General features: G+C 38.7%; 1 protein-coding gene across 1 annotated transcript in view; it reads left to right on the top strand.

Moving 5' to 3' along the window:
- DCT (dopachrome tautomerase) overlaps positions 1 to 26,134 on the top strand; it is a 220,206-nt gene that overhangs the window by 78,418 nt on the left and 115,654 nt on the right. The window contains exon 2 of the mRNA XM_044072999.1: positions 20,359 to 20,658. Coding sequence (XP_043928934.1) covers positions 20,359 to 20,658 — 300 coding nt within the window. The remainder of the gene's footprint in view (positions 1 to 20,358; positions 20,659 to 26,134) is intronic.

The following is a 26,134-nucleotide window of genomic DNA, read 5'->3' as shown; positions in this document are numbered from 1 at the left end:
CTCAGGTATTGTAGAAAAACTTACCAGCTTAAATGTAAACCCATATGTCACAAGATGGGTTGCAAACTGGCTTAAGGACAGAACCCACAGGGTTAGAGTTGCTGGCGCTGTGTCAGACTCCAAGCCGGTCACAAGTGGTGTCCCACAGGGCTCGGTCCTTGGCCCCCTATTGTTTGGCATCTACTTCTCAGAAGTACAGGCCAACATGGGAGGACTTTGGCTGACAAAGTTTGCAGACGACTGCAAACTGGGCGCCATAGTGGAAAGTGCATCGGACACGGATATCCTTCAGAAGGGACTCACGGAAACAGATAGCTGGTGCCAGAGCCATGGCCTGAAGTTAAACACCAAAAAATGTATAGTCATACCCTTCGGGAAAAACAAGGTAACCCCAAGCTACCATATAGATGCCAATCCACTAAGCACAGAAGAGGTTATCAGGGACCTGGGGACCCAGGTTGACAGTGGCCTTTCTTTTGACACTCACGTTGCTAAAGTGGTTAGAAAGACCTTCTACATTGCCCACCTGATCATGAAGGGATTCACATCCAGATCTAGTGAGGTCATTGTTCCCCTGTACTCTTCACTTATCAGACCAATGATCGAGTACAATGCCCCATTCGGGATGTATCTCACCCGACATCTGCAGCAATTGGAGAGACCCCAAAAGTTCCTCACCAAAAGGATAAAGGGACTCCAAAATCTGTCATATGCTGCCAGATTGAAGAAACTCAAGCTCTATTCAGTCGCATACCGTCTGCTCAGAGGTGACATGTGCCTGACATACAAGGCCATGTCCAACCCGGAATTAATGGACATGCTCCACCTCAAAAAATCCAAATCCACCAAAACCACTAGAGCAAGCGACTTAAACCTTAGCACGGATATAAATAGGACGTGCTGGAGGGATAGATTTATCACTCAGAGACTCCCTATGCTGTGGAATAAAATCCCGGTCCATGTGAGGCAGAGCACCTTGCTGACTCTGTTTAAGAGAAATCTTGACCTGTGGATGGGAGATCGTAGGTTTACCCCGGGAATCATCTCTGTGTCACTGCTGGACAGAGGCACAACAAACTAATGGGCACAGTATTTTTTCATATAAGGGGTGGCGTAAGCCACAAAAATTTGGGCTATGCTTATAAATGCCTTAGGGCAGATAGCCTAGTATAAACCTATGAACCTATGAACCTATGTATCCATCAGGTCAATGCCCACCCTCACATCTTTCAAAATCACTCTGAAAGACTTCCTAGATAAAATCTGGCTCTGTTCTTGCTCAAAACCAGATTAAACTATATCCCTAAATGTGAACAAGTAACTTTTTATTGCTTACACTGCCCTACTCTCCCTTCCTCACTTACTTCCTTACATCTATCAAATTATTTTCCCTAACTTTATTTTTAAATATACAGTAAGCCTGTTTTTCCCTCACTTTATTTTGCAATTCCTGTTTATATTAAACTAACTTAGCTTTAATTTCTCTGCAAACTGTTTAAATTTTTCTCTAAATATTAAATGATTGTCATATAATTTGTATCGATTCTTAACCCATGTTTTTATATTATGTCTAATTTGTAATAATTATTGAAACTGCACATGTTTTTGTTTTATTTATGAAGATTGTAAAAGTATTGCTCTTAAAATGTTTTCTTAATAATTTGGAACTGTACTCCCCTGGCCGCTGCTGGAAAAGAGCTTCTACCCAGTTGGACTTTCCCGTTAATCAGATGTCAATAAATTACAGCATTTTCACTGACTTTTTTCATTTAAATTGCTATTTTGGTGCCATTTTGAATGTTAAACATGTCTGACAGGATTTTTTTCATCAGTTTATGAATTATTTTTTGTTTAATACTGTTTTAGGTTATATCCATTCATCCTGAGAGTAATTACCCTTTTTTTTTTTACAAAACTGGAGGAATTTTGAGCACATATTTTGTGCTTGGAATTGTGCTACTGAAACATCTATTATATTATTCAGTGTAGTCTTTAGAATAGTACTCCTTACACAAATAGACCTGATATTTACTGTGGTGGTGGTGCTGTGGTAGCGTTGTCGCTTCATAGCAAGATGTTGTCCCGTTCGATTCTCAGCTAGAGCGTCTTCTGTGTGGAGGCATACGTGAATGGGGCGTGCTTTCGTTGAAGGTTGTGCGTCAGGGCTGGTAACCCGGTACGTAAAAATCCACTACCAATCATTAGCAGACCGGAGTACTGCTGTGGCGACCCCTAACCGGGAAAAGCCGAAAGACAAACAAACACAAATAGACCTGATATTAATTTTGGCACCATTTGAGGTGATTTATAGCACTTTCACTTATTTTTTCATAGAAATTGCAATTTTGGTGCCATTTTATATGTTAAATAGTTCTGACTGGAATTTTCCATCAGTTTCTTATTTATTTCTTGTTTAATACAGTTTTAGGCTGTTTTTAATTATTTGGTTTGAAACTAGCCTTTATTTACTTAAACTGGGGAAGTTCTGAGGCATGGATTTTGTGCTTTGAACGGTGTTACTGAAAATACTGATTATTTTCTCAGTGCAGTGTTCAGAATAGTATCCCTAAAAAATAAATAGTAGGATTTGTCCATCTTTTGACTGGGCTGACCATGCAGCCATTATTTGATATTGAGCTGGATAATTTATTGTCCCCTGAGCTGATGGATTCATGTACAGTGCTCCCCATCATCTACTCTGTGTGCACCTAAAGAACATAGAAATAAGTCAATAAATATGCCTCATCCTATGGTTTGTGACTTCACAGTAGCCTTAAGCAGGCTATCGGACCACTTGCCTTCTTTTGCCTCCAGGTCCCCTGGTGTAGTGTTAGTACCACAACTGTGCATGACATGAGGTTAGATATATCCTCTGGGGCTATAACAGTGTCTGGCTCAGGTATGGGAGAAACAAACTCTTTAGATGCAGGGGAAGTCAGGGGTGTAGAATCAGTTCCCAGTGTTGATATGCATCCTCACGGAGATTATTTCACTAGTGTAATGTGGCATTTCAGAAATGTCAGAGTCTGATTAGTCAGCCTTATCTAAGGATGAACAGGTGCAGAAAACCAAACAGATGTTTTCTTTTTGTCAAATGCTGGGTATATTTTGGGTTGTATTCAGTTGGGAGAAATCCTTTGCTGCTCTCGAAGTCAACAAGATATATGATCTTTTGGAGGATGAGTCCACAGATGTGGCAATCTTCCCTCCATTAATTCCAGCATTAGAGGATGTTTTTAAGAAAGGCTGTAATTCTCCTCTATTGAATGAGTCTTTGTCAGGGTGTGCTCGATTGTACCTGGTTTCCAAGCCCCCTTATCTGTGGATCCTGCTACTGTGTCTCCATTGACATCTTCTAACAAAAAGACCATGTTTTCATCAAACCCAGTCACATCAGATAAGCTAGCCAAGCGGCTAGAATATGAGGGGAAAAAGGTGGTGCTTAGCAGCACGGTAGCCTTTAAGTTGTTTAACTACCAATATTTTGTGTGGAAGTTTGTGTTGAGGTGTATGTATTGTTATATGTATTGTTTAGATTAATTTTTGCATTGTTACCTGCTGAGTAAAATGTCTGTGTCAAAGAAACTGTGTCCAATGTTTCTCAAGTGCCTAAACATTATTTAATGAGTGCCTTGGAAGAGGCTAATACTATTTCTGGAAATGCAACAATGTCTGTGGTGATAAGGAGGTATGCCTGTTTGCACAGTCAAAACTTTTCTTATGAGTTACAAAATGAGATTTTGAATGCTCCACTTTATTCTGATTATGTCATTGGTAGGATAATTTTTGGCAGCCCAACAAACAGAAGTCACAGATAACAAAAGCCAAGGCACCAAAAGGAAATGGCAGGACAAGAACTCCTCCAAACCTAATAAGAGAGGTTCCTTTCCCAAAAAGAATAGCTCTCCTTCCAGCCTATGACTATACTGATGCATGGCACCCATCTTTCCCAAGTCCTCCATTGGGTACCCTATATTAAAAGTTAGCTTTCAATAAGGCTGTTTTCCCATCAGTAGCTTCCGACAAATGGGTGCTCAGGATTGTTGGTAGAGGTTACAGGTGGCACTAGAAGGAACATCTGCATTAGTTCAAGGGGTGCCCCCTCACCTAGCAGACTAGACCTTGTTTTTCACTCTTATTCTCCTGCAAATGCTGGACTTAGGGGTCAAAGAACTAGACCCTCCTTTGGAAAGAATGAAAGGTTTCGACTCCAGAATTTTCCTGGTTCCCAAAAGAGAGCTGTTGTGGAGAGTGGTGTTGAATCTATTGTTTCTGAATACCTTTGTCAAGGTCCCCAAGTTCAAGATGCTCACTCTGCAGACAATACTTCTTCTTTTGCTGGACTGCTGCTTCATGTTGACCCTGGATATTAAGGATGCTTATCACTGTATCTCCATTGCTCATTGCTTCTGGAGATATCTAAGATTTGTTGCATTTGCTTCATACTATCATTTCTTTATTGCCCTTTGGGCTGTCTACTGTGCCTTGAGAGTTTACAAACTGCCTTGCTCCAGTAGTGGTTCAGTGTAAGACTGTTGGCATTTAAATCTTTCCTTACTTGATAACATGCTGATCTATGCAAAGTCTGTATCCAGGTGTTTGGAATTGCTAGAGAAGGTCTCTGCCTTACTCTCCCACATAGGGTTCAAGTTGAATCTGCGGAAGTTATGCCTGACATCCTCACAAAGACTCATCTTCCTGAGATGCTTAATTGACTCCAACAAGTGAATGGCTTTTCTCCCCGAAGACAATATCCTGGTTTACCATGTGGCAATTCAGGAATTCTCAAGGAGAAACTTCACCTCAGCAACTGAATTCCTAAAAATTGTTGGATTTATGGCATCTGTGATTCTTATGATATCTCTGGCCCATCTCCACATGAGGAAAATTCAGTGGTATGTCTTGAATTTTTGGATCCAGCACTTACATTCCCTGGAGTCTCAGTTACTGGTGCTGCCCTTTATCAGACAAGAGTCACAGTGGTGGAGAGCACAGTTGAGTCTCAATCCAGGACTTCCCTTCCTCCCTCCTGTTCTGGCATAATCTGTTCAGACGGGTCTACTTCTTTTGACCTAACTTTCATTTGCCCGACACTCATTTTCCTGACCCCATTTGACTGAAATTTCACTTGCCCGACACTTCATTTGCCCGACAAGTATTATTAGCAAGAAAATTGAATATGCCCCCTTCCCCCACTGTAGTGCAACCATGGAGTTAGAATATATAGTTAGGGGGGGTGTGGGGGGCACAGCCCTCCACAAGGGGGGGTGTGGGGGGCGAAGCTACTTACTTGTTAGATCACATGACACTGAAAAAAACTGACTGGTACCATTTTCATGAGATACCTGATGATCTTTTATAGTAATTTTCCCTTTGAAATAAAGTCATTGTGGCCTCCTTCTGGTGATGTTTGTTTAGGAGTGGGGGAGGATATCTATATCATTGTTTGCATGACTTATTAGTGGGTGTTTTGGAAGGGTAAGAAGCAAACTAAACACCTCCCCCCAGCCCTCAGTATCCCTTGTTGCTGCTGTTGCATCCTGGGTACTAGAAGCCAGTGCGACAATGTTATCCAGTACTTATTTTCTAGTTCTGCAATACAAGTGGTACTAAAATCCACTTTTATTTCATTTCACTACCCTGCCAGGCCAGCACATATTCTGCCTATATGTCTTTCAAATTTTTTTATTTACTTTACCTCCACACCACAATCTTTCTGTGGGATTTTTATTATTGTATTTAGATAAATCCTACCTGATAATTAATCCAGGGATACCTTTTCTGCACTCCTGCTCAAAGCAATTATACCAGGAACATTACAGTGCTTATAAATGAGAAATGTGCCTCTGAATTACAACATCCTCCTCCACAAAGCATCTAAAGCTCATCAGAGACCAGAAATGTTTCACCGCTGGCATATTCTCATGCAACTGTGGTACACTTAGAATCTGATGGTATTCTGTCTAAACAATGTCATGTGTAATGGGGTGGTATAATAATATGCTGATGTAATCTGGCACTCCTTGGTCAATGTACTACATTACACAACATTATTTACAGAATTCTACATGCTGTGTATACTATGTTGTCACTATCTCCTGTAGAATCACATTTCCTACTTTTTCTTTTGTGTGTATTATTATTATTACCTCTGACTATGTTTAATAATCCATGTTTCCATTTTTATCCCAGAACTACCCTAAATCTTTCTCTCCCTCTTTTCTGTGTTTATAGGCTCCAAAGAAGAGACCATTGCTTTATATTTTGAGCAATCAGGGTCTCAGTGGTCCATGATTTCTTGTACCTTCACAAATCAAACAGTTCCACAAACACCAGAGCAAGGGATCTAAACCTGCTTCAGCAAGTCAGTAAAACAAACTAGTCATATTTGTTACTCATAACTGTCCCTGTTCTCTGGAATAGACTCCCAATGAACATAAAGCAGTGTGATACACTTATCTTTCTTCAGATGGGACCTGGCTGATTGGATGGGTATTAATAAACTCATCACAAGTGTACCTGGTATAGCCATCCCTGGGAAGGGAAGTACAGTCTAGGGTATGAACTGGCAAGGCATAGCGGGTACAAGCCTCAGTAGCCTTGAACTCCCTACAATTCCTGTGATTCGTATGTGTGAGTGTCATGCTGTAGAGTGACTTTATGTAAACTAAATGCAGCCAAACCCAAGGTGATGGGGGAGACAGGAAGGGGCTAGGCTTACAGTGTAAAAAGTGGACAGTAAGGAAGCTCACATTGAAACATCTTACTTATACAAATTTAGTCTGAGAGTTATGTGCCCTATTGCTTTTTACATACACTCTGTGAGAAGCAGTGGTAAATTGTATGCTGGTATTATCTGGCATTGATTATACTGTGTCACTTTGTACGCCTGTGACTGTAGACATTGGAGCATAGTTTACACTGATGGAAGATAGCTGCTGTCAGTATCATGTTCAGAGTTACTTGCTGTTTCTGTGCTGGCCAGCATATATCAGTTTAAAAAGATAGTCTTGAAAGGGCAAAAGAAATCATCATCGTTTTACTTCTAGGATGCCAGCAATTGCCACAGTGCACCATTTCATTTCAAATGTTTTTTTTTTTTTCTGATGCAATATCTGTGGAATCACTAATGAGAAGAAATATTGTGCCCTATCAGAATCTATTACATAATGTCCTTACCTCTGTACATACATAGGTGAGAGCTACCCTACAGATGGGAAGCTGGTGAGCTGCACATATCAGTGGTCAGCTTTGGAACAGTAAATGCTTTTCAGTACCAGGCCTTGTCTTAGTACATCTCAGTCTGTAAGGTGTTATACATAGTAATGTGAGTCTGTAACAAGCTGACCCACTCTGCTTAACAACAGTGACAGAATAATTCTGACTATCATGCACTCATTTTTGTGAAATTAGTGTGTTAAAGTTCTGCCAGAGAAAAGTTCATATGCTGTTTATAGAGTCCTATTAGCAAAATGCAGTGATTAAACAAAAAACAAAACCATATATATATAAAATAAAAAAATAATTCCTATTCAACATTCCATTTTGACATTCTTATTTTTCAGCATGACTTTGGTCATATGCTAACCACATGAGAATCTTTACTCAGATAATTCCCTGAGGTATTCTAAAGCCCAGTCTCTCTTTATAGCTAATAGTTTCTGAGCAGTCAGCTGTCTGTAAATTATGTTCCTTGTTATAAACTATAAAGTAAATTCTACTTTTCCACTTTCTCCCTTAATAGCCTTTCATAAAAATTACATTTTGGCACATCAGCTCACTTAACTCATCTACCAGTTGGAGTTGAACTGGCAGGTACTCTGTTTCTGTCCAGGATAAGTAATTTGTGAGCCGAGAACAAGACTAGAATTCTGTCGGGGAAGTTTAATCAGCCAGTCTCGAGTTAGTTGTGTTGTAGACATTCTGTATATGCTGTTTGACAGTTCTACTTCTTTAATTGTCTAAACAACTTCCTATTGTTTAACAAGACAGCTTAGGATTACACATAGAAAAGGTATTGCCTGCAGTATTTGTTAAGCACTAAAAATGATGTGTGCGCTTTCACTGTTTGTAGTATTTTGCACATTTTTTCTTGGTTGGGTGCCTTCTAGTTGAGCAGCTGCTCAGTTTCCTAGGGCTTGTGCTACAGTGGAGGCAATCTAGTCTAAAGAGTGTAGTTCTCCTTTTGAGCAGAATTGGTTCTGTATTTGGCCAGGATCAGTGTGCTGATGTGAAGCTTGATCAATGATCATGGGGCAGACCCCACACACTGTAACGTTGGTGACCGGGAGCGGTGACCACTCAAGTTCTTCAACAGAACCTGCAGATGCACAGTTAAGTGAACTTAATGAGTGAAAGGTGGACAAAGTATTATTTCAAATTCCATCATTGATGCTTTTGTTTACTTTTTGATGTTTTTTAGTACATATTTCTTGGTGTTATGTGGCTGCAGGGCTTCATTTTAAACACTGAAATAGAAAAAAAAAAGTTTTTCACCTTTATGATATGAGATGATTGGCTATAATTCAGGATTAGCTATTCAGCTTGTAGTTGTATATCTATGTAGATTTCTAAAAAAACACCTCTAGATCAAAAACAATTCCATAGCTGCAATGGGTTTGATTCTCTTGAAATATTAAAATGTTGATTATGAGGAGCTGCAGTTTTAGGACAACTGCTTCAAATTATTACTACAAAGGTACGCAGTTTATGTTACAAAATCCTCCTGCTTGCTGCATTACCATGCTCAGGTGAGATGTGAAGCCCACATTTGTTTATGAAGAGTAAAACTGTTGTGTGTGCTATGAATTAAACATAGGCTTACATACTCTGTTCTCCTTTTGGTTTTGCATGGAATTGCATCTAATGACTAATTCTTGAAAGCTAATATATTGTTACTGTTATAAGCTTCCTGTTATTTAGAGCTCACTGACAGAAATTACTCCATTGATAAGACACCCATAAGAGTTGACCCAGTAGTTAGAGATCTGAGTTCATATGTAGATTACTGTCTACATATGTTCTCAGATATCTAACTCCTGAGTAAACAATTAGGAGTTTCATATCAATGGAGTCATTTGCCAGGGTAGACATTTACCTAAACACCTTTATAATGCACTTCTTTGCACTGAGTTTTAATCTGTGGCTTTGGCACCAGTCATTTGTCTGTGTTAGACCCTCTTGCAGAATGTTAGTGTCATGTGGGAAATTTATGATAGTTTCCAATTTGCAGTAGTACTCTGCAAACTTTGTGAGCCAGAGGCCCTTGACATTAGCCTTGAGCTCCAAGAAGTAGATCCCAAACAGGATTAGGCTCAACACAGAGCTCTATAGTACTCCATTGGTGACCTGCCTCTTGGTGAGGTGGTCTCACCAATCCTGACTTCTTGAGTCCTATCTTTGAGTCAGCTGGCAGTCCAATGAGGTGTGTAGGGATTTATACCTAGTTCGGTGAATTTGCCCACAATATGTGAGTGGGGTATTGTGTTGAATCTTAGCCAGGTGTAGGTGGGCAGCATGTACCATTTTCCCCTTCATCCATTGCCTTAGTAACCTTCTCATAGACGTCTTTCAGGTTAAGTAGGCATGACATTCCTTTGACAAAACCAAACTGGGATGGATCCTGTGTTTGTAGGTTACCAATGTCTTTGTTGATCATTTCCATGGTAATTTGTTCCATGGCTTTGCTTATTAGACTAGTCACATTAACAAGCCTGTCGTTTTCGGAGTTGTCTCTGTTGATGGTCCATCCTTGTGAATGGGGATAACCATTGCTGTCCTTCATTTGCTTAGTGTATTGCCTTTCCTGACACTATAGTTGAAAAGTGCTCAAGTAGTCTTGATAGGTCGTGCTTCAGGCTACTTAAGAGGTGACCTGGGATATTGTTTGGCCCCATTGAGCCTGTGTCTAGTGAGTGCTTCTATGACTTGCTCCTGCTGATAGTTTGAATGTTATGCTGGTAGGGCTTTCACAATGGGTGGCAGGGAAGGACTGTGAGGGGGGTAAAGTTTGAGCTGAATTTGTTGGCCAGTAGATTCGCTATGTCACTCTGCTTATTGAAGGTGGTACCATTTACTACCAGTTCTGTGCATTGTTGTGTGTTACCTTTGAGGTTTTGGACATTGTTGTAGAAGCTCTTGTGGTTGTCTTTAGCCTGAAAACCTATGCTGATCTTGTGATTAGCCTTGTTGGATTTAATTAGTCCTCTTAGTTTCCTGTTTAGTTTCATTAGTGTGCTCTTGTCATTATGAGAGTTGCTCTTTCTGACATTGGCCATTACTTTTTTCCTTTTGTTATGTAGTCTGTAAAGATTATGATTCCACCAGTGTGGTTTGCTTCTGGAGTTTGTTCTGGACTTACTTCTAGTAGGTACAGCAGCCACTATGTGGCCATTTACATGCTTGCACAGTGTTTCTGTAAATAATTCTACATAGGTTGTTGTGAACTCTGAAAAAATGTCTTCAGCAATATATTCCAACTTGCTTCAAATGAATTTGTAATAATCCTGGAAAGCCAGATTAATGATTGTTTAACATGACCAAATGACTAAGTAAAAACACAGAACTGTGGACACGGGCACCTCACAACCAGACGAGATAACAAACTTTTGTAAAATATGCTGTTTATTCCAAATAATACTGTAAAGCGCTTTTCGTCCCACCAAATTGTGGGACTTCTTCAGACAATTTGAAACAAGACAAAGGCTACATTTAAATCAATGTATTGGTGCCAAAATCCAAGCGCCGCAGCTAATTTAAAATATTTTTTAAAATGACAGTGCATGTATCCTGTAATGGTCAAGACCCAGATCACATTGAAACAAGTAAAATAAAATAAAATAAAACATAAAAAAGAAATTTCACATAATAATATACAGAACTGTAAGAAATGAATGCACTAATATAACAACTCATATATGATCGCTAATCTAAAATCAATACATGAAAACTATGTAATAGTCCAGACCCAGGTCACTTAATGCACATTGTATGAAGCATGAAAATCATTTATACATTATGTATGTTTTGCATAAAAAAAGATATGCACTGTTTATATTATAGTTAAAACAATAAATAAAGCTCTATATATAAAGAAGCTTATCTTACGTCAGTGCTACATAAGTCTACACGCACGCAAGTAGTAAACGCACATTTGTAAATTATCAACAAGAAAAAAAAAATATATATATATATACATATATAGAACCATAGACCTAAAACATATAAAATTATATTTATAATAAACTTATGCAGCATGTTAGTAGATATATGCACCAGGAAAAGGGTAACAAATAATATAAAAATAAAAATATAAAAATAAGGGCAAGGACAAATGACAACAAAGTCAGCCACTATCAACCAAATATGGTGCCCTGTACCCAGCATTCATAGCCACTTTGTTGAATGTATACAACCTGATGTCTGAGTGTGATAAAATAGTAACCACAGTAACGTATTTAACTTTTGTTTCACAGAAACACACTATAGAATATTCTTTATTCCCACTAATGCACATTACATCTGTAAAACTAGAATAATGACTATTTAACAAACAACAGCAGGCCACAGTCAGTCTCTTTTATCCACAGACAGCCTCCATACCTAGTAATTATAGAAACTGTGACTATCAAACACTTCACATCTATGAATGTAATAAAATAGAAAGTAATAATGACCAAATTCATTTATTTAAGCACTGTTTCACACATGTAGTAGACAGTCAAAATATAAAGTATACCAAATCGGTTCACATAAATTTAAATTTGTCTTGCAAAGCCATCTAATGCCCATAATATCTGATGGCCAGTCAGTATAAAATGAAACTCGCCTGCTACAATCCAGATCACTAAGTAAGTTGCACCTGACCACAACATTCTGTTGCAGACCCCCATGGTGCCACTAGCTACTGACTTCCAAGGTTATTTTTTGTCACTGTAGCCAGTACCACTCCACTGTTCAAAATGTCTGGGTTTCCTGTTTCATCCCACGCATGATCTAGACAATGAATAATAGACCCTCATACAAAATTAGAGCTGTGGAGCACTTTCCTTATGGGGTGTCACAAGAGTGGCTACTTTGAAAAGAGATGCTGTAGCAGGAACATTTTTGTTTGTTTGCTGTGGGGGAGTTGAAAAAGTGCCCCTGTGGTTGGCATAATGGTAAAAAGGGTTTACCTTATAGACACAAGGTGCAGAGTTTGATTCTCACATGAGGTAATTGGCAAGGCTTAAAATGGCCCAGAAGGGCAGTTAGCCTAGTACTAATTCAAGAATCTATGACACCCTTAGGTAGCTGCCTAGTTTGCCTGTACTTAAGATCAACTGTGGTGTCTACACATCTGAAATGATTTCTGTGATATTTTGTGTTTCAATATATCTGCACATATTTTGCTGAAAGATGTTTCCTCACAAATATGTGTTTTTGTATCTTTTGTCATTTTAGAGGGATGTGCCATTTAATTTGTAATCACTGGTTCCTTTTTCTTACACAGCATAGCAATACTTTTGCTTCACTACTCCGCCATACTAACCATCCTCCAACCAATCTGCTTGTTTGTTCTTTTTATTTTATCCTTCACCACCTTTAGCCTGAGGATATTTTTAGTGGCCTTGTTAGAGGGTAATTACAGCTATTTTGGACTGCTTCCTCTCGCAGTATATTTGTTTTAGTTTTATTGACTTATCAGACTGTACATCTCATCTAACCTCTTAATGCCTTTTCCTCAAATTCTAATTCAATAAACAGGCTGAAGTTTCCTTCATTAATTAGCTATTTGTGTTCTATTAGAGCAATGTGAGATGAATATACCAGACAAATGATTTGGTTTGTTTCATGCTAGGTTTTACCTATGTTCAAATCCTGAGACCATGACTGAATGCAGATACGTGACAGCTGAAGCTGTACCTGCAGTCCCATACCCAACTGTCTAATAAGGATTTAAACTGTATACATTTTTTAACACTTCTAACACTTACTGGCAGTTGATCACATATTGAAAAGACAATCTAGGAAACAGTTAAATGACAATTTCTAAGGTTTTCTTTTAGTTCCATACCCAGTGTAGCCCTTAATACCTCATCATAAAATGCTTTTATTTGTTAAACACAGCTTTCCTCCAACTGTGGGATAATTAATGATATAGAGTTTTAACTGTTACCTGTATAACAGCCTTAGTAAGTTAATTTTACTTAAATTAGAAGCACAAAAAAAACACTGTTATACTCAATTGTAGGTTGAATAAATAGAAATTCATTAAATGAGTCACTCTAAATGTAAACAAACAGGATGAAATAAACTGTAAACTAGCTTATTTTAATGCGTTGGACTGATTTGCAGGGAATTTTCCTTGGAGGAAAGTTCCCTTCATTGATTTACTTTATAAACAACTTCTAGGACTTCCTTATTTAACAATTGTGGATGCTCAAAGTTAAGTAAAAAAAATTCACCACGAGGGCCAAGTAAATAGCCAAAAAATATATAGAACAAAATTTACTGTATACCACAAGACCAAAAATGAGTTAGTGTAAAAAATGTTTTAATCTCCGCTTTCGTAAAACACTTCCTCAAAATATACGTATGTTCTGAGGAAGTGTTTTACGAAAGTGGAGATTAAAAAATTTTTTACATTAACTCGTTTTTGGTCTTCTTGTGGTATGCAGTGAATTTTGTTCTATGGATGCTCAAAGTCATCATTACGAAAAAGAATCATTTTACATTTATTACAATTAAACCTCAGCCTAGATGTTTAGCCCAGATTTATACTGCATAAACTGGAGTATGTTATTAATATCATTGGAATATATTGAAGATATCATGGGAGTATGTTATCGATATTATGGGAGGAGGATGTTACTTCGACTCCAAAATTGCAATAATTTGCATATTTTATAAGTAGCAATGTGAATCCTTGTGAAAGAAAAATATAATTACATAAAATCGGCCACAGAATATAGTCCTGTGGCAAGCATCTTTTTATTGGCTTTCAGAAAGAAAATAGATCAATAAGCATGTCCCTCTGTAGCATGTTGTGTAGCAAATTGCTAATCCATTTCCGTATATAAGCAATAATGCTATGACTGATGATATTGTACCATGGTGAGGGAGACAGACAAGCAGTTTTGCTAAGTTCAAGTGCATTATAGGAACAACAAAGTCTGTTGTATACTGCCAGACTCAGTGTTGTAAAAATCAGTCATGCTAGTCATGGTGGATCTGTCAGAGAGAGCCCTATGTTTATATTTGTGTTTTTCATTAAGCTTACTAAACAGATTTTATTGCATGTAATTGATTACATGCTAAAAACATATTAAGTTTATGTAACAGAAGAAAGCATTCACTATGTTTTGCTGAGTGTTTGGTTTCTGGCTACATGTACATAGACACTATTTCCAAAATCTGGAAGCTTATTTTTTTATTTGATTCAATTGTCTAACATTCTCAGCTTTAGGGTACTGTATACATTTGTACAGTATATGTATGTACAGTTTACATTCAAGTGTTCAAGTGCTTGAAATACTGGCTTAATAGCTGGCATATATAAGTAGCAGGGAATGAGGGGAGTGTAGAGGGGACTTTCTACCCTGAAAAAATAGTTTTTTTGATTGATGTTTTTACCCAATTTTTTTCATTCAGTTTTTTCTCCATCTCTCTCTCTCTATATATATATATATATATATATATATATAGATATATATATATATATATATATATATATATATATATATATATCAGCGTGAACATCTGACATGCATTCATATAAATGTGTGTCTATATTATATATGTAATATATAAGTAATATACATATGTATGTATGTGTGTGTGTGTGTGTGTGTGTGTGTGTGTGTGTGTGTGTGTGTGTGCATGTATGTGTGTGTGTGTGTGTGTGTGTGTGTGTGTGTGTGTGTGTGTGTGTATGTGTGTATGTGTGTATATATATATATATATATATATATATATATATATATACACACACACACACACACACACACACACGTAGACATATCTATAAAACAGCCCTGAAAGGGTCTTCAGACCAGTACACTTACTCAGTTAACAAATGTAAATATATATGTGTGTATGTGAATGTATGTACTCATATGTGTATACATATGAGTATATGCTACATGTTTCCATTACCAGCACTCCTGTGTATGTGCGGTCTTTGCTTGCAGCTACTGTATTGATTTTATCCAGCCCTACTCACAACTACAGGTACTGTCCTGAGATAGTACCCACACTACTATCCCTGACCTCTCTTCCACAGATTCTGACAACCATGGATGGACAATTTCCTATGGTTTCTCCTGCTAGTCTGGTTGATATGGGCATCCTGAGACAGTGTAGCAACTGCCTTATGTACACTGACAACCCTCTACTACTACCACCCAGGAACACAATATGTGAGAGATGCAATTACATTAAGAACCTAGAATCCTTGCTGTCTCAGTCACAAGCCAGTACATCTGGCTCTGAGAAGGTTGTCTGCAAAAACACTATGAACACCACCTATACCTGTACAACACACTCCTACATATGTAGAGATTCTCAACAAAAACATACCTAAACAAAAGAGACGTCTGAAGCAAAAACACACACTAACATCACAAAGCATAGCACCAAGCATCACACATATTGCACTCCAGTGTGTCTCACAGCCTCTTAGGCCCAGCCACAAACCCAACATACTAGTCATAGGTGACTCTATCATGAGACAAACAGATATGTCCCTCATCAGGCTAGACAAGGAGAAAGTCACTGTAAGTTGCTTATCAGGTGCTAAAATCCACCATATCCCACACGCACTGAAGTCTTTTAACAACAGGTGCTGTTATAACTCTGTCATAGTCCATGTTGGTGTGAATGACTTGAGACATACCTCTCTGGACTATATGAAAAGAGACATGATTGAGCTTCCTGAATATGTGTCCCATGCAGGTATGTCCCTGGGCTTAAGCAGCATCCTACCATCACCCAGAATGATGTCTCAATACAAACAGAAAATTATTGACTTTAACAATTGGCTATTATCTGGTGTCATTGCAAGGGGATCCAGTACCTGACTGCCTGGGAGGACATGACTAACAGACCATGATGCTTTGCCAGAGGTGGTCTTCATCTGTCGCCCTGGGCTTCAGGCTTCTGGCTTGGCAAAGGCTCTTGCCTCCCCCATAGTGCTTTATTTAGGCAAAGTCATGAGCACAAAATTACCAACATGAAAAATTCTTCTATATGAAATTTAAAGGTCATGCTGCTAAATGCTAGGGGTCTTAGGATGAAACTGCACTCATTGCAAGCATTCCTTGCCCTGGAGGATGCTGAAATTTATTCAGTCACTGAAACCTGGCTCAAATCTGTGGAGGGCAACCCAGCCTTACAAGATTACTCATCCTACCATACTTTCAGACCCCAAACGGAGGGCTACAAGTGGAGTTTCAATATTTATCAAAGGCATACACACCTCCAGGCTGGTCAAACTCTATGATGCACAGGGGACACTCCAAGTGCAGTTACCTGTTGACAAAACACCTACTCAAATCATAGTTAGCTACAGACTCCCAACCATGACTCAGGACGCCCACTCCACCTATCTGGACTTACTTGAATCCATGAAGATTCAACCCTCTACCTTGATCCTGGGTGACTTTAACTACCCAGCTATAGCATGGAAGATTTATTCTAGCCCAAACATGAACACCCAGAGGTTCCTAGACTTCATCAGTGCCAATGCATTGGATCAGCTGGTTAACACCCCTACGAAGGGTGAGAATATCCTGGACCTGGTCCTAACCAACATGAGTCGCCACTGTAGCACCCATACAGTGTCATCCTCCTTGGTAAGATCAGACCATAAAGCTATCACTTTCAAAGTCACCACGTTCCCTGATCCCCCCCCCCCCTTCCCTTGTCAGGGTCAAACAAAAAAACTTTTCTAAAGCTGACTACAATCTACTGAGAGCAGGTATAAGCAGCTTCACAGCCAGCATCCCTTCAGCTGGAACTAACACTAATGTCTAAGCCTACACTAAAAGACTATATAAGCACCTACATAGCTGTATGGACTCAGCAATACCTGACAGAACCAAATCATCTTCCTCAAGGAAGAGTAAATCTTTCTGGTGGACAGCAGCAATAAACAAACTCTATAATAAAAAGGAAAAAAATTGCTGTCCAGGACCAAGAAGGAGCAGGTGCCAAGTTGGAAGCAATCTCTCCTTTGTCTGAACAAGCAAATAAGGTCACTGATGAAATCCTGTAAGGCTAACTTCAAGTCCAAATTAGCCACATCCACTAAGGACAATCACAAGGCCTTCTTCACATATGTCCGCAATTTCAAAGTAACACCCACATCTGCTCTGAACTGGTGGTCATTAACACCACATACACAAATGCTGTAGATATAGCCAACCTGCTGGCAAACAGGTTCAGTAAACCAGGACATCCCCAGCACCTGCCCCCTTCCCCTCATCACCAGAGAGCAGGTCTTTAATGTCCTCTCAAAGACAAAAAGTGCAGTCTCCATGGGATCCGACAACATCCCTGGCTGTATTCTACATGAACTTTGGCATGAGCTCTCAGCTCCATTAGGCACCCTATTCAACCAAAGCCTGAGCACTGGCTTCATCCCAGCTGAATGGAGGACAGCCACTGTCATCCCTCTACACAAAGGTGGAGTGTCCAGTGACCCAGGTAATTATAGGTCCATCAGCATAACTAGCCTGATCTGCAAGGCCATGGAACGCATTATCATGGACCTTATAAACAAGGGCATTAGCAACCTCCTAATGCTTGACCCCACACAGTTTGGTTTTGTCAAAGGGAGATCATGCCTGTTAAACTCGGTCGACTTCTTTGAAACAGTCTCCAAAGCCATGGATGAGGGAAAGATGGTGCAGGCTGCCTACCTTGACCTTCAACACTATTCCCCACTCAGGCATAATAGATAAACTCTCCCAGCTAGGCATCAACCTGTATGTTACCAGATAGGTAGCTAACTGGCTCACGGATAGAACCCACTCAGTCAAAATAGGAGAAGCCACCTCTAGTCATTGATCCATAATGAGCTGTGTACCCCAAGGATTGGTCTTGGGGACTTTGCTGTTTGGGATATATTTTTCTGAGGTGCAAACCAAAACCAGTGGTCTGTGGCTTATGAAGTTTGAGATTACTGCAAGTTGGGTGTTGTCTTAAATTCCCCTAGTGATGTGAACATCCTCCAAGAGGGTCTTACCCAAACTAATGACTGGTGCCAGAAACATGGCCTCAAACCGAATGCCAAGAAATGCATCATTATCCCCTTTGAGGAAAATGGCATCCCACTAATTATCACATTAATAACATGCACTAAGCACGTAATCTGTCATGAGGGACTTCGGCACCCAGGTTGATAGCAACCTGACATTTGACTACCACATTGCCTCCGTTGTATGGAAGGCTTTCTACATGGCCCACCTCATAAGTAAGGGTATTGCATCCAGGAACAAGGAGGTCATAACATCCTGGTACTCCTCACTTATCAAACCCATTATCGAGTACAATGCCCCCTTTGGCATGTAGCTTGCCAAGCACATGCAGCAGCTGGAGGGACCACAGAAGTTCCTTATCAGGAACATCCAGGGTCTCAAAAAGCTATGTTATACAGACAGCCTAAAAACCCTGTCCCTCTACTCAGTCTCATACAGACTGCTCAGAGGTGACCTGTGTCTGGCACACAAGGCCATCTCAGACACAGCCTTGATGGAGTTGCTGCATATCCGTAAATCAAACTCCACTCACGCAATCCACACTCAAGGCCTCAAGCTGGTCTGTGACATTAATAGAACTTGTTGGCAAGATAGATTTGTGTCCCAAAGACTTCCCATCTGTGGAATAGACTCCCTGTCCATATCAAGCAGAGTACCTCTCTAGCCCTCTTTAAGAGGAATTTGGACAACTAGATGGGAAACAGAAAATATACCCCTGGGATCCCACCTGTGTCCTTGCTGGACAGGGGAAACAGGTGCTGTCTTTGTGGGAACATGGGTGAAATTCTTGGCTAGGCTTATAAGGGCCTCTGGGCCAATAGCCTAGTATCATCCTATGAACCTATGAACATATGGGTATATATATATATATATATATATATATATATATATATATATATGTATAGTACATATATGTATATATTGTAATATGTATGCGTGCGTGAGTGTGTGTGTATGTGTGTGTCTATGTGGTGTATGAATGCATTTATATGTGTGTATGTGTATGTAGGAGTGTGTGTGTGTGTGTGTGTGTGTGTGTGTGTGTGTGTGTGTGTGTGTGTGTGAGAGAGAGTTTGTGTGGGCTTAGCTATAACTCAAAGAACATTTTTTGGCTCACTGCTTATTGAAAATTTATGATGCATTTGTGTGTGTGTGTGTGTGTGTGTGTGTGTGTGTGTGTGTGTGTGTGTGTGTGTGCGTGTGTGTGTGTGTGTGTGTGTGTGTGTGTGTGTGTGTGTGTGTGTGTGTGTGTGTGTGTGTGTGTGTGTGTGTATGTGTGTGAGAGTTTGTGTGGGATTAGCTATAACTCAAAGAACATTTTTTGGCTCACTGCTTATTGAAAATTTAATATCAAAAACAGTGAACTGAAAAACATACAATGGCCCTCCAGAAAACTTTTTTTGCAGTGGGTCATGCCCCCCTGCACCCACCCCCACCTTATATATACCAGCTCCTCACTTACACAGTATAATATATTGTGGTAAAATGCACCACAATATTAAATTTTTAAGCTACTCAAAAACCATTGCAATTATCTCCTGCAACTGTGTGTATATGCGCACATATATTGCAGATAAGGGATTCCTTAGTAGTTTGGGCCATGACAGTTTTGTCACTCTGTAATTAAAAGTCTGTCAACCAGTGAGACTGCAAGCTCTGTATCTGATTTAAACATTTCTTTACTTAGTGTACATTTTTCCAATATATTAAGTAGTATTTTCTACATTATAGACCACTTCCAATATTCTGCGGATGTACTTATTTTGACAGCATTTGGGTTTGAATCATTTTTATTTCTCTTTTGTATTATATTTGGCCCTTGATTCTTTCAAAGAGTTATGCTTGCTATATCATGTACTTTGATGCAAAGCTGTTGAATCCAGAATGTTTTACAATTCAACATTTTTCATAAACTGTTATGCATGTCACATATAGCCATCTAACTGAACAGATTTAAATGCCTCCTTTGATCATAGTTTACGTTTGGCTATTGGGTAGGACTGTGATTAATAGTGCTGAAAGCAAAATTATACTTTTGTTTGTTTTTTGATAATTTAAAAGTATAATTGCTTTGCACCTTTTTGGTTGTAAAAGGCTAAACTTTTTTTTTGCCTTTCAGGAAACTTTGCCGGCTTCAATTGTGGGGACTGCAAATTTGGGTGGATGGGGTCTAACTGTGACCAAAAGAAAACATCAGTTGTTCGGAAAGATATCCATTCCTTGACTCCACAAGAACTGGAGCAATTCTTGGATGCACTTGATCGTGCCAAAACAACTATCCATCCAGATTATGTCATAGCAAAGCAGCACTGGCTTAGTTTGCTGGGACCGAATGGAACTGAGCCTCAAGTTGCAGATGTGTCTTACTACAACTTTTTTGTGTGGCTTCATTACTACTCTGTTAGGGATACGCTACTGGGTAAGTTTCATCAGTCAGAATGCTTAATTGAATATTTAGTAGTGCATGATTCATTTTGTAGTCATTTCACTGCATCTTGAGTACTATGCATTCAGTGCATTTGGGGGGGGGGGCAAAATAATAAAGTGTAGTTACATTTAACGGTTTACTATAGTAAGGTCGAACTGGACCCCATCGAATGATGGGATCATCGACCCACATCGGCAAAAGCGGCAATGTCGAATCATGACATTGTCGAAATATGACTTGACTTCACCCTCGTAACGGGCTTTAACATGGGTCGAGATAGGGGTGAGATTCGTACTTCGACAATGTCGAGTTCAACATTTTCGCCATTCAACCTCCAGACTTCAACTGAAGTGGGTTTGACTGAACCCACTTCAACCATACGATAGTAAACTACATTTAACTATAAAACATTTTGGCATGCTGTTCTCACATTGTCAAAAATCTATGTAGGAGACTGTAATGGCTGGGCAAAACTGGACAATATCACAATTGATGCCAGATAACAGAGTGATAATTGTTCACATTGACATTCTGGAGAGGACTGCTCAATACATGTATGTAGATTTCATAATCTCCCTCTACCCCAGAAATGTGCCTAAAGTAAAGAAGCATGACTGTCATACATCTGATTATCAGAATGCCATTTTGGGAGAGTGAAGAAACTTTAAGACATTTGTAATAGTGACTTGGTTCATTTTTGATACAGCCTGAAAATTGGGACTGTAGAGCCGCCTTTCCCACTCAAACAAGACATCATACCACTTCTTCATGTCTGTGAAAAATGGCAGGGTACAATATTTTGGCATGTCGTATCTTCTACATTAAAGTTTACATGTTAACCACCATGAAGCTGCTCCCTGGTATTTTTCTTCTTCAGTTTAACATAAATAGTAGACATCATCTGAAAAAGCTGACTTGTTCATGAATCAAGGGAAATGATAGCCTAAATCTGTATCAGATGAAGTAGCCAAGTGAAGGGTCTGTTAGCAACAAGAATGCCTATGGACACATTTCATTTGCAGTGTATTTGTCATGTAATGAGTCTTCATGATCAGCGGGCATTGAACACAGTGCTGTGTCTTGTAAAAGGTTTAGCAAAAAAAAAAGTTTAAAATGAGTTTTAGATTGCTCTATATAGGTTAGACATTAGGATGGTAATGGGTTACAAACATTCACTCCCATGAAATGATGATGACTATTGGGGTGCACCAGAGTCATTGCTGTGGATAAGCCCTTTTCTGTTTATAGCAGTTGATGTAAGCTGGTTAATGCTGAACATGTGGCAGAGAAAGAAAGTTGTGAAAAATGGTTTTAAAACATGACATCATAAATTCAGTGCAAATAAATGTAAAACATTAGACGGGAATCAGAAAACACAAAACATTTATTTATTTGATGTGGGCAACAGGAACACGAACAAAATAATATGAGGTGGTCTCACTGGATTGCATGCCATGCACAATGCTAGGAAAGCCGCAGAAATGGTGAGTGACGTACTGGAGTAATTAGGCAGAAGTATGACAAGTGGGACATGAAGAACCATGCAACATTGGTAGGGTCATAGCTGCAGTACTACACCTTGTAGAGTACTAGACCTTGGCAGCATATTGTTGTGTAAATTTCTAGTATGTATAGTCTGGACTTTACAAAATGGCAAACATCCAAATAATTTTGGGAAGTCATCCACCCAAGGGAACTACCACATTGACAATATGACCCTACGAGTTGAGCCAGTTATTCAGGATTTGGGAACATATGTGCACAGTGACCTAACTTTTGATCAATGTGTGTCTCTTATTGTAAGAAAGTCCTTTTATATTGCACAGCCTGGAAACCAAGAGATTATATCTAGATTTAGAAATGTCATTGTCCTCCCTTTACTCAGACTTTATTAGGCCAATCATTGGATATAATGTCAACTTTGACGTGTATCTGCCCAGACACATGCAACAGCTGCAACACCCACAGCAATACCTTACTAATATGATACAAAACCTAAACAACATGTCACACATGGACCGACTCAAAGCCCTGTTACTATACTCTGTATCCTACAGACTGCTAAGAGGTAACCTGTATCTGGCATAAAAGACATCCTCCGACCCACTACTGATGGATTTGCTGCATATTAGAAAGTCAAATTCCATAAGAAATACTCAGTCTAGGGGTCTAAAACTCTTCTGAAACATCAACAGGACAGTTTTGGGGACAGGTACATTATGCATAGGATACATCTGTTCTGGAGCAGAATCCACATTCACATAAAACAAAGTAAATTCCTGTCCATATTCAAGTTTAACTAATTATGGATGGTAAGGAGAAACTTAACCCCAGGATTGCCTCCTGTACTACTAATGGACAGAGGCAGCTCCTAAATGTTCTATCCCATGCAGGGGTCCCCTCAAATTGTCTATGGTATGATCCCAGCTATTCTCTTTATGGGTAATGTATAATTGTCACCCATGGGATGGGTAAGGCCAGTCTCTAATCAATTGGCCATACCTCTCAGTCTCTTAGCCCAAGAAATTTGGACAAAGACACAAATAATGGGTGGACAAAGGTCTAAAAATAGGGACAGATTTTAAATGTTACTCTTATAAATTTAGAATGTTATTTGAATAACAGGTTCTACACTAACATGTATTTTCTGAAGAATATGAGGTCTGAAACTCAAATGTCTGTCATTATTTAGTGATATCAATCCACACTGGTTTGCTAGAAAACCGAAAATCTTGCAAGGAACAAACTAAAAATATGAGACAAATATCTGGACAGTCTGCAAAATTCTGAACAGTTGAGAGGTATGCAAATGGGATAATTTAATTTGAGCACAAAAAGGGAAATTGGATTAAAATGGTCCACAATGCAGCTGGCCTAATCTTTACCTGTGAACCTATCAGCTGAGGAATGACAGGATGGTGCACCCATGGCAATTATAATGAGTTCTAAATGCATAATGAAGAGTCCTATGAATATGTACACGTTACTTAAAACTGATCTAAGTCTACCACTGTAACTCCTGCTCCTACTACTAGTAATCACCATTGTGAATGAAGAGATTAAATCAAGCCCTTTTGTAGGAAAAATGGGAATGTAGCCATCGAATCTAAGGTTTTGGTTTTTACCCTTTGTGGCTTAATGGTAGTATGGGCTTAATGGTAGTATGGGTTTTTGAGGTTTACTGTCTCTTCCTCTTTTATCTCTATAGATTTTCTTGATGTTCATGTTTATAAGTATGCTAACAATATGTGTGGAACTGAATTATATAGGAAATCTTGTTGGAAGAATAACAAATTACATCAGACTAGTATGCACCCGAATTATATTTATAGGAACATACTTAAAGGACAGTTTTTGAAGGCATCTAGATTATACACAGATAACAATAGTCTGCAAAATATTTATGATAACCTTAGTTTTGAGTTTTATGATTATAAAGAAGTTGATGTTTTAGCAAAGGTTATCTACTTGAGGAAAACACAAGGGAGGCCTTATTTGTCTGAAAGGAAGGGGACGACTGACATTATTAAAAGTGTAAGTTGTAGACAACCTATAACAGGACTTACTTTTTCTAATAATGTGAGTGATGTTTGTATGGTTATAAAAAGGAATTGGCTCATTCTACTGATTGATGAAGGGCTGAGAAAGATTGTAGGGATGCAACCCAGTTTCTGTTTTAAAAATGCAAGTAATATTAAGCAGACACGTTGCTTTAAACACAATTCTTAATGTATAGAATAACTATTGTCCTCTAGGTTATGTACTTACCCCTGCCTTAGATGTAAGTCCTGTGATTTTATTTTAGATACTCCATGTTTTTGTAAATCCCACTACTAATATTAAGTATGAATTTAGATTCTACGCTAATTGCAAAAGTAAAGATCTGGTGTACCTTGCCACTTGTAGAGGTTGCCCATGTTTCTATGTTGGAAAGACTAATAGTAGTCTTAAAGAAAGAATTTTGGAACACCTGGGTGAAAATAGGAGGACGGCTAGCACGACTGCATTACATAAACATGTTGCATGTAATAATAATCATACTTTTCTCTTTAGAGTGGTGCAATTAACTTCTAAGAGTATTAGGGGAGGATGTGTTGTTAATAAAATAGAAAACAATGAATTGAAATGGATCATCACCCAGCAGGCAGATAGAGGTTTTGGTTTAAATGACAATATTTCACTTAAACCTTAATGGAAGCTTAAACATTACTTAGTCACTATGGTAACAGTGATGAGAGTTTGATTTGTTAATTGATTTGATTATTTATTGATGAAGTTTAAAGTTTTTGTTAGTTGGTCTGAAGAAGTACTGTATACAAGAAAGAGCTCACCTTTTATTTATTTTGTATATTAAATGTTTTATTGGCTGTGTTGTTTGTTCAATTTCTTTTTTTATTGTTGTTTACCTTTCTCGCTGTGAGAATTGCAAGCTTGTTAAGACTGAGAGAACTTCCTATCCAGATGGATGAGACCCAACCAATGAAGGGATCTTAATTCTCATGGTTGAAGATGCAACAGTATCTTTATCTTGCTCATAAAAAAGCAGTCAGCAGTCTACATTTTATGAATGATTGAAATGAAGTGAAAGATCTTGTCAAGAGGGACCCACAGTCCATTTATTGTATGTACATTTTCTGCCTCAACATACTTGTCAGAGTGAGGAGCAAAGGTAATCCGCAAAAGCACAGCACAAACACAAGACCAAAAGTACCAACACTGACCCTGCTGATACCAATGAAGGCAGTCCCTCCTTAAATTTCTTCTGTTCAGAAGAATAAAGTCCAAATAACTCCACAGGCAGGCTCCACCAGTATATTTAAAATATTTAATTTAGACAAAACAGAATGAAAAAATAACACAGCAGATTCTGGGATCAATTTTTCTGTTCCTTCCCATAAAATAAGTATGTCATCCAAAAATCTGTAATACCCCAAAATGTACTGGTAAAATTCAGATTTGAATACAAATTGTTGCTCCCAATACAACATAATAATGTTGGCATATATAGGGGCACAGGCCGAACCCATAGCCTCGCCATCTGTTTGGTGGTACAGATCTCCTTGAAAATAAATGTAGTTATATCTCAGTACCAACTCCATATTTTCCAAAACAAGTTTAAATTCATCAAAAGACAACAAACCAAACTCCAAAAACATTTTTTTAAACCATATTAAGCCTTCCAAATGGGGTATTTCTGAAAACAAATCATTTATGTTGATGGAAAGAAAAGTAATGTTATCTTTATAAAGGCTAGTACCAATTGTGTTAAAAAAATCCCAGGAGTCCACCAGTACGTGTGGGTATCTAGGATAAAAATGTTTTAATTTTGTGTCCATGTATCTAGCCAATGGTTGAGTTTTTGATCCTTGTGAGGTAGCTATTGGTCTCAGGGGTGGGTTATCCACCCCCTTATGTATCTTGGAATGCCAAAAATAGCTGGAATTAAAGGCTTCAGTACCCTAAAAAA

The sequence above is a fragment of the Protopterus annectens genome, chromosome 5.part1 (assembly GCF_019279795.1).
Source record: "Protopterus annectens isolate FY-2018-M chromosome 5.part1, PAN1.0, whole genome shotgun sequence".
Lineage (NCBI taxonomy): Eukaryota > Metazoa > Chordata > Ceratodontiformes > Protopteridae > Protopterus > Protopterus annectens.
This window is presented reverse-complemented; position numbering and strand designations above follow the sequence as displayed.